The sequence below is a fragment of the Peromyscus leucopus genome, chromosome 13 (assembly GCF_004664715.2).
Source record: "Peromyscus leucopus breed LL Stock chromosome 13, UCI_PerLeu_2.1, whole genome shotgun sequence".
Lineage (NCBI taxonomy): Eukaryota > Metazoa > Chordata > Mammalia > Rodentia > Cricetidae > Peromyscus > Peromyscus leucopus.
In genome coordinates, this window is record NC_051074.1 from 10552685 (window position 1) to 10568968 (window position 16284).

The 16284-nt window shown below is 52.8% G+C and overlaps 2 protein-coding genes across 2 annotated transcripts in view; one reads left to right on the forward strand and one right to left on the reverse strand.

The window, feature by feature from the left end:
- Farp2 (FERM, ARH/RhoGEF and pleckstrin domain protein 2) overlaps positions 1-1436 on the forward strand; it is a 97861-nt gene extending 96425 nt beyond the window's left edge. Inside the window, exon 27 of the mRNA XM_028890616.2 lies at positions 534-1436. Coding sequence (XP_028746449.1) covers positions 534-678 — 145 coding nt within the window. The 3' untranslated portion in view covers positions 679-1436. The remainder of the gene's footprint in view (positions 1-533) is intronic.
- On the reverse strand, positions 1328-15526 carry Stk25 (serine/threonine kinase 25). The gene is made up of 12 exons (XM_028890618.2): positions 15353-15526; positions 15106-15191; positions 8472-8702; positions 7037-7093; positions 6240-6348; positions 5297-5454; positions 5025-5210; positions 4728-4873; positions 4340-4454; positions 3847-3918; positions 2662-2798; positions 1328-1960 (listed from the first exon to the last, which is right to left on the reverse strand). The coding sequence occupies exons 2-12, from the start codon at positions 15133-15135 to the stop codon at positions 1921-1923; spliced, it is 1281 nt and encodes a 426-aa protein (XP_028746451.1). The 5' UTR covers positions 15136-15191; positions 15353-15526; the 3' UTR covers positions 1328-1920.
- Between the last annotated feature and the right edge of the window lie 758 nt (positions 15527-16284).

The window sequence follows — 16284 nt, forward strand, 5'->3', positions numbered from 1 at the left end:
GTTTGTTTTCAATTTTATATACCTGGTGTTTTGCCCTCATGTATGTCTGTGTGAGGGTATCGGATCCCCTGGAACTGGAGTTAGACAGGTGTGAGCTGCCACGTGGGTGCTGCCGGGGCTCGACTGCTGAGCCGTCTCTCTGGCTCCCCCCTTTTATTTAAATTTTTTATTGTAGGGAGGGAACATGGGCCCATGTGCCACTCGTGTGGAGGTAAGAAGACAACTTTGGAGTTGGTTCTCTCTATGTACCTTTCTTAGTGTGGGTTCTGGCTGCCAGGCTTGCATGGCAAGTGCTGTTAGCTGCTAAGGCATTGCACTGGCCCAGTCCACCTGATTAGGCTGGCTGGCCGACCAGAGAATCCATCGCCACCTCCTCAGTGATGGACTTACACGTGCACATCAGACCTCAGGGGCTAGGGATGAAACCCAGTTCCTCAGGCTTGAACAGCAAGAACTTTACTGATGAGTTGTATTTTGTCTCATTCTTGGGAAGGTATGTGAGCATATGCCCACTGGTTTGACCCTTTCTACAGGTGGATGGAAGTCATTGAAAGGGCCAGCAGCTCACCGGAGAGACCCCCAAGTTTCACTCAGGACTGCTCACATCTCCCTCCAGGGCTGGAGGCAGAGGTCAGAGAGGAGGAATGTGCTTCAGCCTGCATGGACAGGAACCTATGATGGAGACTTGCAGAGTATAGGTGTCGTCCGTCCCCAGAGCTGAGCAACTGGAGCTCACCATCTCCCCACCAGACGACGCTGGCACTGACCCTAGAATGGGCCTCCAGTGAAGGCTCAAGGTGGCTGGGGCACATGTCTGAGATCCAGGAGAAGGAAATGGGGGTCCTTAGTTTGTTCTGAGGACTGGCCCCAAACACAGGACTGGTTGCTTCCACATCTACCTGTAGCTCTACTAGCCAAATTCACATTGCCTTAGACAAGCACTACACGCGGGCTTCTGTGGTAAGCTCAGGGTTAGCCTCCAGGTCCTAACAAAACAAGCGTGGCAAAAGCCACTCTGGTTCCCATCCCACACACCGTCTAGACAAATGGAAACCAAAGACACCCCCCTCCACCGAGGCCTGGGAGGGTGGGGCCTCTCCTTGTTAGTTCCCAGTATTTCTCATCAACTAGGGCAGGCCTGTGACTCCTGTCCACTCATGTGACTCAAAATAAAAAGACAACAAATCCCCACCCACCAGCATCCCCTCTGCCTTGCTTTGTTCTCCAGCAGGCCACAAGAAACTGAGTTATACGACAACATTTAGAAGGGATGCTAGCTCAGAGGCTACAGAAACCCCACCTGGCTAGGCTCCATCATCAGAATGTCTCCAATCCAGGTCTTTATTGAAATGGTAGGGCTTTCAATGCTCTGTGAAAACTAACACTTACTGTCAGGATATTTAGCAAGTTCAATTTTCTTTAAAAAAAAAAAAAAAGGGGGGGGGAGGCAAATTCTGGACGATTCGAGTACTCATGAAAACACACAGTACCTGAACTGACACCACAAGGCAAATTATGACCATCTTGGACCCCTATGAGCCCCCGAGACAATATCCCTGGTGTAGGGTAAGAGCCAGAGCTGCCCAAAAGTTGCTTTGATCCTTAGTCTAGCAGCTGCAGGGGCCCAGGATTCTAGAAGGTCACACCAGCCTTCCAAATTGCTCCCCAGTTCTTCCAGGGCTCCTGGCTGCCTACCATAGCTTCAGACAACCGAGGAGGTGGACACAGGTATCCAGTGGCTGCTGTGCGGGGCAGCACACGATGGTGGGGCACAAGGAAGGTAACCTGGCTTGTGAAGCCTACAGGCTGGCAGGTCTTTGCAGTTGCAACCCAGCACAAGAGGGCTTCCACGTCAGTCCTTTTAGAGCTCAAAACAAAAAGCATTCTTCTCCCTCTACGAAGAGCAGTGCATTTAGTCGTTCAGCGGGTAGACGTCAGGTGGTTCCTGCTGTGTGAGAACCTGTAAGTGAAAGGTACCATTACCGTTCCTGGACATGTACTTCAGCAGCGCCTCACAAGCTCTCAGATGTGCGGTTCATAGCATGGTTACCAGCAGCATCTCACAAGACATCCTCAGGGTTTCAGGTCGCGGGATCAGTGCTGGCTAAACCCGCCCTGCTGCTCCTAAGAACCACCAGGGTGGGTCTCTCTCAGTGACAAGAACAGGGTCCAGAGGATATGGGAGGAGGAACTGGTGCATCTGCCCGTAACAGCCTGGGAACCCTGAGCCTGTGCAGCTGCCAAGGAAGGGCCAGTGTCTGCCCTGCCTGTCCCTTCACAGGTGTGAGTCAGCTGGGGGGGGGGGGTTTCAACAGCAGGCAAGTCCTCGGCTTACAAAGCACCCATACTGTTCCCGGGGCACAGAACCTCTAGGAAGCCACCAAGGAGAAAGGTCAGAAGTCAGCTGTACACAATGCTCTGTCACTGAGCCATTTTGTGGAACTGTCCAGACACTGCCTGAGACTGAGGTCCAACCTTAAGGCGTAGCTCAAAGCCACAAGAGGCCCACTTGCCTCTCCCTCTCCAACTCCAAAGGCACAAACGAGAGTATGCTGACCTGAAAAGGGACCAAACCAGCTGCTCCCAAGAATGAGTCCCAGGCTTTGTTTTGTGCAAAGTTCCCCCATGAGGACCTCCTACCTGGTCAGGCACTGTGCTCACCTCTGCACACGCTCCACCAGGTGCACCATCAGCTTGTCTGAGATGCCAGGACAGGACTCCTCAGCCAGGCTGAAGGCGTTCTCTAGCTCCTCCAGGGCACCCACGCTCCCGCCGCTCTGCTTGTGCTTCTCTTTGAGCTGCAGAGAGAACATGCACCTAACTGGCATCTTACCCGAGACGCACATTTGGAAGACCTACAGGAAGTAAGGGAGCACTCCCTGCTGAGGACTCCTGGGGCCCTTCTCTCCCCTGATCAGGACAAATGGCTTCTTACAGACTGAAGGTCAGGAAGAAATCAAGTGGATCCAGTCTGACTTGGAAATTAGTACGGTAACCCAGAGCACACTACAAGGACTTTGACAGACATCCCAGATCAGACTTCAGAGCGTCCGTAACCGTTTCTGGGACCTCAGCTCCTGACAGTACTTTTACTTAGTCACTTTCTCGGCCCTGGACAACACTGCATGCTGCCCGTAACTCAGCCCTAAGTGGCTGCTTCCTCCTCTGGCTAAGGTCACTGCCAAATCCTACTCTACCTGCCCTGTTCTCAGGGAGACTATTTCCATTCCTCTACTTCCTGTACTCCCTCTCTGGGCTCCAGATGCTGTTGTCACCATGGGGGTGGGAAGATAGGCCTACAACCTGCTGCCTGACCTTCAAGTCCATATGAGCATTCATTGCTGGCCTTGAACTCAGAGATCCACCTGCCTCTGCCTCCCAAGTGCTGGAATTAAAGGTGTGCGCCACCACCGCCAGCTTGCTGCACTGTATTTCTGATGATGGCTTTGACCTCCCTCAGCCGGCAACAGTGACATAAGGTCACATGGCCACCAAGGAATCACCACCCTTGCCTAGGACTGACCCAACATCAGCGATCCTTTGTCTTCCTCCACAGAAGAACCATGTGGTAGTTGGACATTGCAAACAGTAGTACCGTAATGCCAGACAACCTCAGCACGTCTGGAGACACAAAAGGGTGCTGGCCAGGTCAGTTCTTCCCAGTGGTTTACGGTATGGTCCGTCTACTCAGGAAACTGGACCCACAAGTCTGCTCATCACCAATTGCAACAGACCCAGGAATCCAATGTGTAACGCCCGGTGCAGGGCCCACGAGAACACGACACCACGGCTCTGCAGGGAGCACCTCTGGAGAACAAAGTACTGCCCTGCATGACCAACTCTCACCTCTCCAAAGACAGGCCGGACTAGTGTGGACAAGCACTGCGACCTTGGCTGTCTCTTGATGGGCTCAGCGGGCTGCAAGGGGGAAAGCAAGGCACTGGGTACACGGAGAGATCAGAGAGGCTCCCTTCCCTGTCTCCTCAATCTCTGGTTTGGCAGGCTGACAGAGTAGGAACCAGGGGTCAACTCCCAAACTACAAGCCATCAGTTCTCATCAGGCCCACACCGAAGCACCTGCAGACCCAGGCGTCAACAGGATTCCTGGCTAGATCAATGCCACTCCGAGCTTAGAAACCACCCACTCTACCCTGTCCTTCCCAAGCTCTTTGCCCAGACCCCAGATAATGAGTGTTTAAAACAGCCCTAAGTCAAGGGCACTTTGGAGCTGACCTCCAAAGCCTGGTCCCCAGACTGCAGTCCACATCTGCTGCCCCAGGGGAGCTGGGGCAGGGCTGGTACATATGGGGCAGTGCTCTGGCCCAGGGCATGAACAGACCTTCTGTGAGCCGTGCAGAGCAGTCCCCTTGTGCAGCTTGCTATGTGGACTTGGCCGGATGGTTGGGGGAAACGTCCAGATGGGACCCTGCTCCCCATCCTCAGCCTCGCCATCACTAAAGAGGATAAAGAATCAGAAGAGCTGATGGAGACAGGGCTGGAAATAACCATGGTACTGAGGTACATCTCATCTCTGTGAGACAGCCTCTTGGCCTAGGAGGCCCCAGGCTGCAGCATCTAGGTGATAGTTAAAAGGCCCCATTCTTCAGCATGCAGGTTATCAGTCTTCACCCTAGCAACTAGCTCTAAGCCTGCCTCTGGAGGAGACCCCACTGGCATTAAAGCACCCAGGGAGCCCTTGAGGACAAACATTAACAAAAAGGCCCTACATGTCAGAATCCTCAGAACTGGACTCCTCGCCATGCCCCTCAGACTTCCAGCGCTTGTAGCGGTCAATGAGCTCAGTGAGAAAGGAGGTCTTCTTGGTGTAGCGTGTGATGAATTTGTGCTTCAGGAGCTCCTTGGCAGTGGGTCGCTGCCAGGAAGACAGTCAGAGCTGAGTTCCACCCTCACAACAGACAGGAAGGGGTGTGAGGGCTGGGCCCCGTCTCACCCCAAGTTAATATCCTCCCTTCCTAAGCCCTCCCTCAGCTGCCTGGGGTGGCCCAAGTGGGGATAGGCCTTACGAATCGTGGGTCCTTATTGAGGCAGGCCTCTACAAACTCCTTGAAGGGTTTGCTGTGGTGGCCCTCCAACGTGGGCGGGTTATTCTTGGGAATCAGGAACAGGACTCGCATAGGGTGGAGGTCAGAGTTTGGTGGCTCCCCCTTGGCCAGCTCGATGGCGGTGATGCCCAGGGACCAGATGTCAGCCTAGACAGGGTATCACACAGGACAGTTGCTACATGTAACATTGTGAGCTGGTGGCAGTGTACTCCCACCTCCCATCCAGAACTCACCTTAAAGTCATAAGCAGACTGCTTGATAACCTCGGGTGCCATCCAGAAGGGAGTACCCACAAACGTGTTCCTCTTGATTTGTGTGTCTGTGAGCTGCCCAGCCACACCGAAGTCTGCCAGCTTCACGTCACCCTGCTCTGAGAGCAGCACGTTGGCAGCTGCTCAATACAGGACAGGTGGGCATCACCCTGGGCTCCACAGCCCGCCCCAAGCAGCCCTGCACGCAACTCCCTGACCAGTGATGGGATGGTATCCCTGGCCCCTGGGGACAGCAGCCGGGATGTCGTGGGACCTCGGAGTGATTTTCTTGCCACTGTGGGCCAGTGGGCCACTGCTGACAGAAGCAGGCAAGCTGGGGGACCTACACGAGCATTCCTACCTTTGCTCCAGGGTGACATCCACATCACACCTGGTCACAGTGACCTTCACCAAAGGGCACAGCTGACGTAGGCTAGTCAGGAAGTCTATCACTGCCCATGGGATCCCTCACTGTAACTAAAGGCTCAGCCATCCTCACCAAGTCATTCATGGTGGGCTGGCCCAGCTTTGTGAGTCCTCATCAGGACTGGAGCACAAAAGAGTGGTGCACAGATCCACACCTGATGCTGAGTCAAGGCTCTGGCTGTGTACTAGGTACACAACTGGTTTCCTTCACAGATGTGAAGACTGAGATTAGATGATGTGAGATTAGGAAGGTTTTCCTAGGCTTGGGAAGTAGCTCAGTAGCAGAGCGTTTGCTTAGCATGCACAATCCCCTAGGTTCCATCCTCAGTGTGACCATTAAAAAGGGGGTAAAAAGCAAGACTGACACACACACCCCAGTTTCCAGGTGGCAGAAGGGCTCCCCACATCCCATGCCCTCAGGCACCACATCTACTGGGTCCACATGCCCATCTCTTTCTAGGTCATGGGCAGAACTGCAGCCATGCCCACCCCGCAGGACCTTTGATATCTCGGTGGATCTTGCGCTCTGAGTGCAGATAATCCAGGCCCTTCAGGATCTCCCGCAAGATGGTGGCAATATAGGTCTCCTCCAGTGGACCAGGTTTTAGCTGAAGAAAGACATCAGGAAAGAACCTCAGTTGTAGCTACCACGCCCATACCACCACAGCTCCACCTCCCACCAACTTCTGAGTCCTTGCAGAAGGCTGGGGCCTTTGTGCTCCTTAGTTCTCAAAGTTTCAGCTACAAGGATAATGGGGGAAGGAGAAATGGGTGAGAGGCTGTTTCCAGAAAACATAACAGCTGCTTTTAGCTGGGTGGTGGTAGTGGTGATGATGGCGCACACCTTTAATCCCAGCACTTGGGAGGCAGAGGCAGGCGGATCTTGGAGTTTGAGGCCAACCTGGTCTATAGAGCTAGTTCTGGGACAGCCAAGGCTGTTTCACCTACCTGGCTGAAACCCTGTCTTGAAAAACATAAAGTATAAAATAAAATAAACCTATATTTATCTTTTCTGTGACTATAAAGATAAGAATAGGGTCTTAACTATGACCCTGACCCTCTTATTTGTCTGGGGTTTTTAACTATGCCTCCCCCAGGCCAGTAGAGGCCTCAGACCTCTTTCACCATCAATCAGGGCAAGATAAACAATATTTGTTCTGGGAATTGACAATTCCTGATGAACATTTAAAGCACTAAGACAGTACACAGGTAGCCTGAGAGTCTGCAGAGCAGTGGCTCCTGAGTACAGAAAGACACCCCCACAGCAAGCTGCTCACAGCTTGCGCCTGAACTTACCAGGTCCAGTGCAGAGCCACCACCCAGGTATTCCATGATAATCCACAGCTTGGTGCTCTGCGAGCAGAGAACCATGTCAGTGTCTGGACAGCAAATGAAGGAGGCATACCAAATGTGGAGTCCACAGGCCAACCAACCCCTCTAACACCATCAAAAGATGTCAGCTAGGGGCTCAGGCCACACAGCAACTATACCAGGTTAGTTCCTGCCAGGAACCCCAACAGGAAAGGGTTCTAGCCAGGCAAGGTAGTATAAACCCAGCACCCAGAGGGCTAGAAGTTCAAGGTCAGCTTGGGCTAGGAGACCTTGGGTTTTGTTGCTGTTGTTTGTTTTGTTTTGTTTTTTTAAAGGGGGGAAGAAGGGAGAGAGAGATGTCTTGGCAGGTGAGAGCACCTGATGCTCTTTCAGAAGACCCAAGTTCAATTCCCAACACCAGCACCATGTGGCTCACAAAGGGCTTTAACTCCAGTTCCAGGGGGATCCAACACCCTCTTCTGGTCTCCTCAAGCATGCATGCACATGCATGCACACACACATTCTCTCTCTCTCTCTCTCTCTCTCTCTCTCTCACACACACACACACACACACACACACACACTTATGTGCACATACCCCCACTTGACACATATAGGTAAAAATAATAATAAAAAAATCAATACTTTTTTTTTTAATGGAGGGCCAAACCAAGCATGGTGGTGAATGCCCTTAATCCCAGCACTCGAGAGGAAGAGGCAGGTGGAGTTCTGTAAGTTCAAGGCCAGCCTGGTCCACATAATGGACCAGGAGAAACAAAACTACAGAGAAACCCTGTCTTAAAAACAACAACAACAAAAACCAACATCACACATTAAACTAAAAACCAAACGAAAAAAGGAGGGCTAGATGTGGTGGCATACACCTTAATTCTGGCACTTAAGAGACATAGGCGGATCTCTTGTGAGTTCATGGCCAGCCTTGTCTACACAGACCCTGTCGAGGGGGAGGGGCAGGAGAAAAGGTCTCAGTGACTGCCCAGCTACTATACCTCTGGTGCAGGCACCAGGTGGGCAGAGGAGTAGCTACATGTCTTCAATAGCGCCCTCCTAGCAGGCCCCCAGAGCACTGCTGGCAGGGGCCCTTAGACGGTGCCTAACAGTACCCACAGAGAAGACAGCTGGGCCATTAGGACCACCGTAGAGCCACGTGACCCTTGTAGATGGGCACTCCAGATGGGCACTCCTCAAGAGAACAGACGCTTTTGTGAAGCTGAGCTATGGGGGAGGGGGACTCTTTGCCCTTCCGGAGGGACCCCATGTGCCCAGCAGTGCCTTTCTCTGCCCTCCTCTACCCGTGGGTACATATTATTCCCTCTGGAAACAAAGGAGAAAACCGGGCCCAGAACCTGCAGAGTGCTCCACCCCAACCACTACAGAGGCCCCTCCTCCTGGCAGGTACCTTCAGGTAGGAGCCGAAGTAGCGGGTGATGTAAGGGCTGTCACACTGGCTGAGCACAGTGATCTCCTGCTGGATGTCCTCAATCTCATCCTCTGCCTCCTCCAGGTCAATGATCTTGATGGCCACCACCTCCTTGGTGTGGTTGTCGATGCCCTTGTACACCTCCCCAAACGAGCCCTTGCCAATGCGGTCAAGCTTGGTGAAGAGTTCCTCTGGGTCCACACGAGAATGCTGTGGAAGCCAACAGGGACAGAATGTTGAGACAGCACGGGTAACACCCACTCGAGGAAATACCACAAGGGGACTCCCCTGCCGACTGAGGGCATGGTCCACTGCAAGGAGCTAAGGGGAACTCGCCTCAGGTCTCCTCTGGCTGCTTTATCCCTGTTCAGAAAACCTAAACGTAACTCTCCAAGTGACACCACAGTCAATAGATGTGATACAGGGAATCAGAGGTATCGACAGACTCAGATGTAGACTAGAAGCCTGGGTACTATCGTATCTCAAAGTGCCCTCGTGAGTTGTCTAACAGTGAGCCAGGCCAAGACCTGACAGGAATGACAGGCAGGAATATGTGTGTGTCAGAGAGTATTTTAAAACTCCTTTACTAGAAATCTAAAACTATTCTAAGAAAACCAATCAGAAGTAACGTGGGCTGGGTGCTGGAAAGAAGGCTTGGTGGCTAAGAGCACATACTGCTTTTGCAAAACTGCCTACAACTTCAGCTCCAGGGGGATCTGAGGTCTCTGGCCTTGGAGAGTACCTGCACTCACATGTACATACCACCCCTGCAATTTAAAAATAAAAATAAAATTTAGCTGGGCATGGTGGCACATGCCTTTAGCCCCAGCAGCACTCAGGAGGCAGATGCAGGTGAGTTCCGGGACAGCCTGTTCTACAGAGCTAGTTCCAGGACAGCTAGGGCTACACAGAGAAACTCTGTCTCAAAACAAACACACACTGAGACTGGGGCCTCCCGAAAACAAACAAACAAACAAACAGAGAGATTAAGATGTAACACAAGCTAACTTATGCTTTCCACACTCCTAAAAGCTACACCCACTCCCAAATCAGTCCTCTAGGACTTTTCCACTCCCAAATCAGTCCTGTAGCCAGCTACACCCTCAGACTAGCACTGAGTTGAACACGTTCTCAGATGCTGGATTCTAGATACTGAACACAGAAGGCTGCCCTAGATGGCTCTTAGATTTAAACAATAAGATCTTATCATTGCTGAACCAACTGTGTTGAAGATACCTGGTTTAAAGCCCAGTACACTACAAGTGAAGACCAGGACGGCAAAGGTATGTCCTCTGTCCAAACCCGACTGCCTCCAGGGACAGAGATACTCCTGGGCTACACAGCAAAGGGAAGACGCAGCAGAGCCTCTCCCAGGGCCACCACTGGGTGTCCCTACCCCTGCCTGTGAGATCTGGCAGACTCTGGATACCACTGACGCCCTCCATACTGACCAAGCTGGAAGAGGACCTAGGAATGGGAACACCGAGTCTCATCCAGTTTATCAATCCTGCCAGGTTTTACCTCCATTAGGAAATGCTCCTCCAAAAAGGATGTCCCCCAAACAGGATTTTAGTGCCAATTAAAAGGAACCAAATAAGGATGGTAAGATGGTCCAGCTGATAAAGGCACTCATCACCAAAACTAACAACCCGAGTTTGATTCCCTAGGCCCACATGGTGGGAGAAGAGAACTGACTCCAAAAGTTGTCTGGGGACCGACACACACAGGCCATGGTACACATGTGGGGTGTCCACACATACACGCCATGGTACACACGTGGGGTGTCCACACACACACACACGCCATGGTACACACGTGGGGTGTCCACACACACATGTCATGGTACACACGTGGGGTGTCCACACACACACGCCATGGTACACACGTGGGGTGTCCACACACACACACACGCCATGGTACACACGTGGGGTGTCCACACACACACACGCCATGGTACACACGTGGGGTGTCCACACACACACACGCCATGGTACACACGTGGGGTGTCCACACACACACACACACACGCCATGGTACACACGTGGGGTGTCCACACACACACACGCCATGGTACACACGTGGGGTGTCCACACACACATGTCATGGTACACACGTGGGGTGTCCACACACACACACACACACACACACACACGCCATGGTACACACGTGGGGTGTGTGGTGGTAATCTAATTGTACTGAAATATTATTTTGATTGTATGTTAATAAATAAAGTTGTCTGGGGGTCAGAGCTATTAGAGCCATAGCAAGAGTGTGGCGGTGGTGGCACACGCCTTTAATCCCATAGATATCTGTGTGTTCAGGGTCAGAGCTATTAGAGCCATAGCAAGAGTGTGGCGGTGGTGGCACACACCTTTAATCCCATAAGATCTCTGTGTGTTCAGGGATACAGTCAGCATTGGAGACATATGCCTTTAAGACCTAGGGGGCTGTACATTCAGACAGTGACGAGGCAGTCATGTGTTTGGGTTTACAACCAATGAGAAGGCAGAACGACATACTATAAAAAAACGAACCGACAGGAAGTAGGTCTCTTTTCGCGAAGCTGGGACAGCAGAAGGAAGGGTGAGATTTAGCTCTGAGCTCTGACCTCTCGGCTTTCTCTTTTACATTGTTTCTGTGTTTCTTATTTAATAAGACGGTTGGTTACATCTACAGGGGTGTCCACACACACATGTCATGGTACACACGTGGGGTGTCCACACACACACACACACACACACACACACACATGCCATGGTACACACGTGGGGTGTCCACACACACACGCCATGGTACACACGTGGGGTGTCCAACACATACATACACGCCATGGTACACACGTGGGGTGTCCAACACACACACACCATGGTACACACGTGGGGTGTCCAACACATACACGCCATGGTACACACGTGGGGTGTCTGACACATACAGGCCATGCTACACACGTGGGGAGGTACAGTTGTTTTTAAATAGGACTAGGAAATAACTCAGTGGCAGAGTACTTGCCTAGCATGACCAAGGTCTGGAGTTCAGGCCCGCCTCAGCATGGGGGTAGGGAGTGGGGGCAGGGAGCAGGACACGAAAAGGCAAAACCATATTTATTTACAACTGTGTAAGTACTGATGCTCAAATCCCTCTGTGCTTAGGGAAGAGCTTGTCCGAGGTGTTTACCATGCTCCTAAGGAGCCTGTCCTCAAGAATGACCTGGCTGCCTGCTTCCCTGAGGCCTAACTGCCCCAGCCTCTTCTCTCCAAGCAAAGCAGTTGGTTTCAGAGACCTGACTAAACCCCATCTGAGACTTTCCAGAGACATTTCCCTTGCCAACTAGCTACACTGCTAAGGTTTTTAACCATGAACGAAGTAGCGGGGAGACACAGAGAACCATACTCCCCCATCCCCCTTAAAAGCCAAGAACTCTGCAGGAAAGAGGAGGTGGAGAAGTTTGGGGATGCGCTCCAGGAACAAGGGCAGTGTCTTAACACAGAAGTCACCTAATCCCTCCATCAAAGCCGCCTCGGAGAGGCCTGAGTGTGTGCCACAGTGCCATGCAGTGCCCAGAGCAGGCACTCTGAGCAGACTAGCTGTGGTATCCTTATGTACCCTACTTTGGCCAGGGAGCTAGAGAGATGGCTCAGTGGTTAAGAGCACTTGGGTTTGGTTCCCAACAACCCATATGATCTCAAGCACCGCCCACACATGGTACACATATATACATGCATGTACTCACACATACACATAAAAGTAAATAAACTTAAAAACTTAAAAAAAAAAAAAAGAAAGAAAGAAAGGAAGGAAGGGAAAGAAAAAGACCAAGACCAGAGGATGGTCCAGGGGTAAACGCACTTGTCACCAAGCCTGACAACCTGGGTTTGATCCCCTGGACCCCCATGGCAGGAGAGAACCAACTCCCGTAAGTGGTCTTCTAATATTTACACTGTGGTAATACACACCTACCTATCCATAAATAAATGTGATTGTTTTTTGTTTTTTAAAGAAAATGAAAGGGAAGACCAATCCAATCCAAAGTGACCCTTCTCACAGTCCCATTAGAACTGGCAGCCAAATCCTAAGACCAGTTCTCACTGAGCAGCAGTTGATGCTTGGAGCAGATCTGCGGCCTGAAGTCCTCAAAGGCCACACTGAGAATTGGCCAGACAGAGAAAGCTGAGGGCTGCCTGAGGTCCCTTAGGCTGCCCTGGCCAGGGAGTAGTGTTTGCCCCCAGGCTCTCCTGCTTAATCATGTGTTCAAGTAAATTCTCTCCAATATGGATGATAAGCCAGACACCTCAGCTGTTTCAAGACTGGCACTGGATCCAAGCCGGATCAGAAATCAACACTCTGGGCCATGCACTCTCACCACACCACCAGTGGACAGCCCACCAATTAAGGTATGAAATCAGTACAGACTACCTCAGTCTTCTGCCACTTCCTGTCTGGGCCCTGACCACTTGATCCCTGCTTAAAGCAGTCCTGAAAGCCAAGTGCAGGATAAGGTCCACATAGCAGACCTTTTTCTGCCTGTTTCTGCTCCAAGGGGCTTCCCAAACACTTCCTCAAACCCCCCTCCTACTACTTAGTCCCCACTGTTTCTCAGCTGCTACAGCGCCGCCACCCATGTGTAGACACCTTAAGAGCCATCTCAGACTCCAGGAGGTCTAGCTGATGACTTGAAGTCATAAAGTCTCATCATTGCTTCATCCAGTGGCTGCTAAAGCAGCCTAAGAAAACCTGGAAGATGTAGAACCATGACCCTGGACCACCATCCCTCCAATTGTCGAGGGCCTTTTCCCACTCCTCAGACTCAGACCTCATGCTCAGCCATACTGAGAATCCTTAATTGCCTTCCACTTGGGAACCTAGAGTCAGAAATGGTCTGCAGAGCAGCCCAAGAAGGGTATCCTCAGGCCAGGTATTCATTCACCACTGCCTCGGAGAAGGAGAAAACAGCAGACCCTAAAGCAAGAGTTCTAGGTTTTCGGCAAGGAAGGGGGAAACCTCATTCTTCTAAGTCCGTGCTTTTCAGATACCTACAGCTGTGGACCAGCCAGCCTTAGCAGAAACAGTGTGGCAGGAACCTTCCTGGCATGGTCGTGACTGTAGTTACATCTTCGAAGCAGTCCTCGTCTCAGCCCCAGCTGGTCAAAGACAGTGATGCAGCATCCTGATGTGGGCGGCTCTGACTCCTCTTCTGGACAGGATGTGCTATGAGCCCAAGTCACTGAACTGGCTCTGTGCAGTTGAGACCCATACTCTCCATTCACTCCTAGGGCTCTATTCTGGAACATAGACCCTCTTGCCTGCCTGCCAACATGCCTGCTGTGTGTCACCCCAAAAACAAACAAACCAAGAGGAGTGACCTGGCACACACCCTCAACTACCATCACACATTGCTTGCCCATAACCATCTGGTCCTTCCAGAGATGGAACTGGCCAGGTGAAGGGCAATCTAAGACAGAAGCGCAGGCTATGGAGGAAAGTATAATCTTTACCACACAAAGGGGCAATTTCATAGGACACCACGGCAGCCACGGTGGGAGAAGACAACCCTAGAAGGTTTTGTGTTTCTTTCAGAAGCCAAGTATGTCTAGGTTGGACACAGGCCCCTAAAAAGACAAAAAGGTGCTCTCTTTGAGAAAGGTCCCCTCACCATCATCCCTTCACAGTTTACAGCTCCACTTTGTCATTCTGGGACCTACAGGAGCTAAGCCTAGGCCTCTTAAAAATAAACTAGAGGCACATTTTTCCTCTCAGTATGTTATATAATTAGAGGCAAAATGTCAAAAAAAAAAAAAAAACCACCCCATATTTAAAATGTGTTAGCTTAATTCAGCATCAGTTAGCAAGCCCGGGAGCCCATCTGTTGACAGCTGGGCCCACCCGACAACAGCTGTGAGAGTCTTCCAGGCTGAATTGGTTTCCTCCAAGGAGCCCTGCCTCCAGTTCCTGCCCACAAGCAGCGGACGGACGCGCTTCCTGTCTGCACACCCAGTTCTCAAGGATGCAGGGGAAAGGGAGGGTGGGGGGACTGCACTGTCCTCAAGAGCCGATCCCCTCGCGGGGCCACGGTCAAGTCTACGCATAACCAAACCGAGCCCTTAAACTGCAAATCCCACAGCGAAAGCACCGAAAATCAGCCACCAAGGCAGTCTGCTCCACGTCGCGGACGACTGGCTGTCACATTTGCTTTGAAATAACGAGAGAGACAGAGAGACAGAGAGACAGAGAGAGAGAAAGGGTCCAGACAGCAAATCCTCCCCCACCCCACCTCCGAGTCCTTGAACCCCGTGCCTCCTCATCCTCCATGCCTATGTGGCTCCGTGTTGGGATTACACATCCCGTTAGTAGCCAGGGAAGGAGAAGTCCATCTTCTGGAGGCGCTGCGGGCCTGGGTCAAGCAGCTTCTGCCCAGGGCAGGCTCCTGCACCTGCCCACACCAGCTCCCGAGCAGAGGAGGTTCCCCGCGGGTCTCGTCTCCTGCCCGGCGATGGCTCGGCCACACAGGCCACAGCGACCTGCCACCCCCCTCATCCCCCGACATACAGCCTCCGCCCCTCTCCCGCCTGGCGTGGAGAAACCCGCTCCCCCACGCCCCGCCGACGCCCACACTCACCTGGTGCGCGAAGCCCCTAAGGTGAGCCATGTCCCCGCTGGCGTGACCGGTCCGTCGCAGCCACTCCGCCCGCTCGCCTCAAGCACCTGCGAGAAACCGCAGGCCGCTTGATCAACAGCAGCTCCGTGGAGTCCCCTCCACCCGCGACCTCCGATCCCGAGCCCAGGGCCCCTGACCCGCCCCTGAGCAGGGCGTGCCCGCCCCCCCCCCCCCCCCCAACCAGGCGCGGCCCGCTGGCAGCGCCCACCTCCGGGAGGCTCCATCCCGGATTCCCGGCCCGCTTCGCAGTCCCCACGGCGGCTCACACCGCACTTCGGGCGCCCGGAACGCCCAGGCCTCTCCGCCCGTGAGGTGGAGGCAGCGGCTAGGAGCGGGGTGTCGTGGCGAGCGCGAGGCTCTGTGGGACTAGGAGTCCCGCCGCCCGCCGGGTACCCCGGGCCCGCGAATTTGAGACTACAAGTCCCAGCTGGCTGCGCGGTAGGATGCGGAGTTGCGCGGGGTGCTCGGCGGCCGTGAGGGTGTCAGACTACAAGTCCCAGCAGGCCGTGCGGTGGGGCGGGCCGTAGAGAGGTACAGGCACGCTGCAGATTGGATCGGAACCTTGAGCTGGGTTCCTGCGGGCGCTCTGTTAGGCTGCGCGGTGTGCCGGGTGCCGCGCGTGCGCAGTTGCCATGAAGTGTTCCAGGCCTTTCAATCCTTCTCAGTTTCCTCGAAGTTGTTTACAGTGCCTGGATGGAGTCCCACCCACATTACCCTCAGGGCCTGGTGTGTCTGCACTTAACAACACACACTTACACACTCACGCATGCACACTCACACACATGCCTTAGAGAAGTCGCTCAGCATGGCCCATTTCTTGGGCAAATGCTTCTCTCCTGCCTCAGTTTCCCTATCGCATGCCTTTAATCCCAGCACTCAGGAAGGCAGAGCCAGGCGGATCTCTGTGAGTTCGAGGCCAGCCTGGTCTACAAAGTGAGTTCCAGGAAAGGCGCAAAGCTACACAGAGAAACCCTGTCTCAAACAACAACAACAACAAAAGATGTGATCGTGGGGCCCTAGGGACAAGACTTGGTGCAGGGAAGATGTCTGTGGTCCTAGAGGGATTTCCCAAGGCTGGAAGATGCCCTCCATCCTGTGAAATCAGGTGGATTTTGTCATGATTGACCTGATTGGTCTAAT

Excerpts from the sequence above, each read along its gene's own strand:
- Stk25 (XM_028890618.2), bottom strand. The coding sequence starts at position 15,135 with ATGGCTCACCTTAGGGGCTTCGCGCACCAG. Across the intron at positions 7,094-8,471 it reads ACTTCGGCTCCTACCTGAAG|AGCACCAAGCTGTGGATTAT; the intron begins GTACCTGCCAGG and ends CTCTGCTCGCAG. Across the intron at positions 1,961-2,661 it reads CTGGTGGAGCGTGTGCAGAG|GTTCTCACACAGCAGGAACC; the intron begins GTGAGCACAGTG and ends TTTCACTTACAG.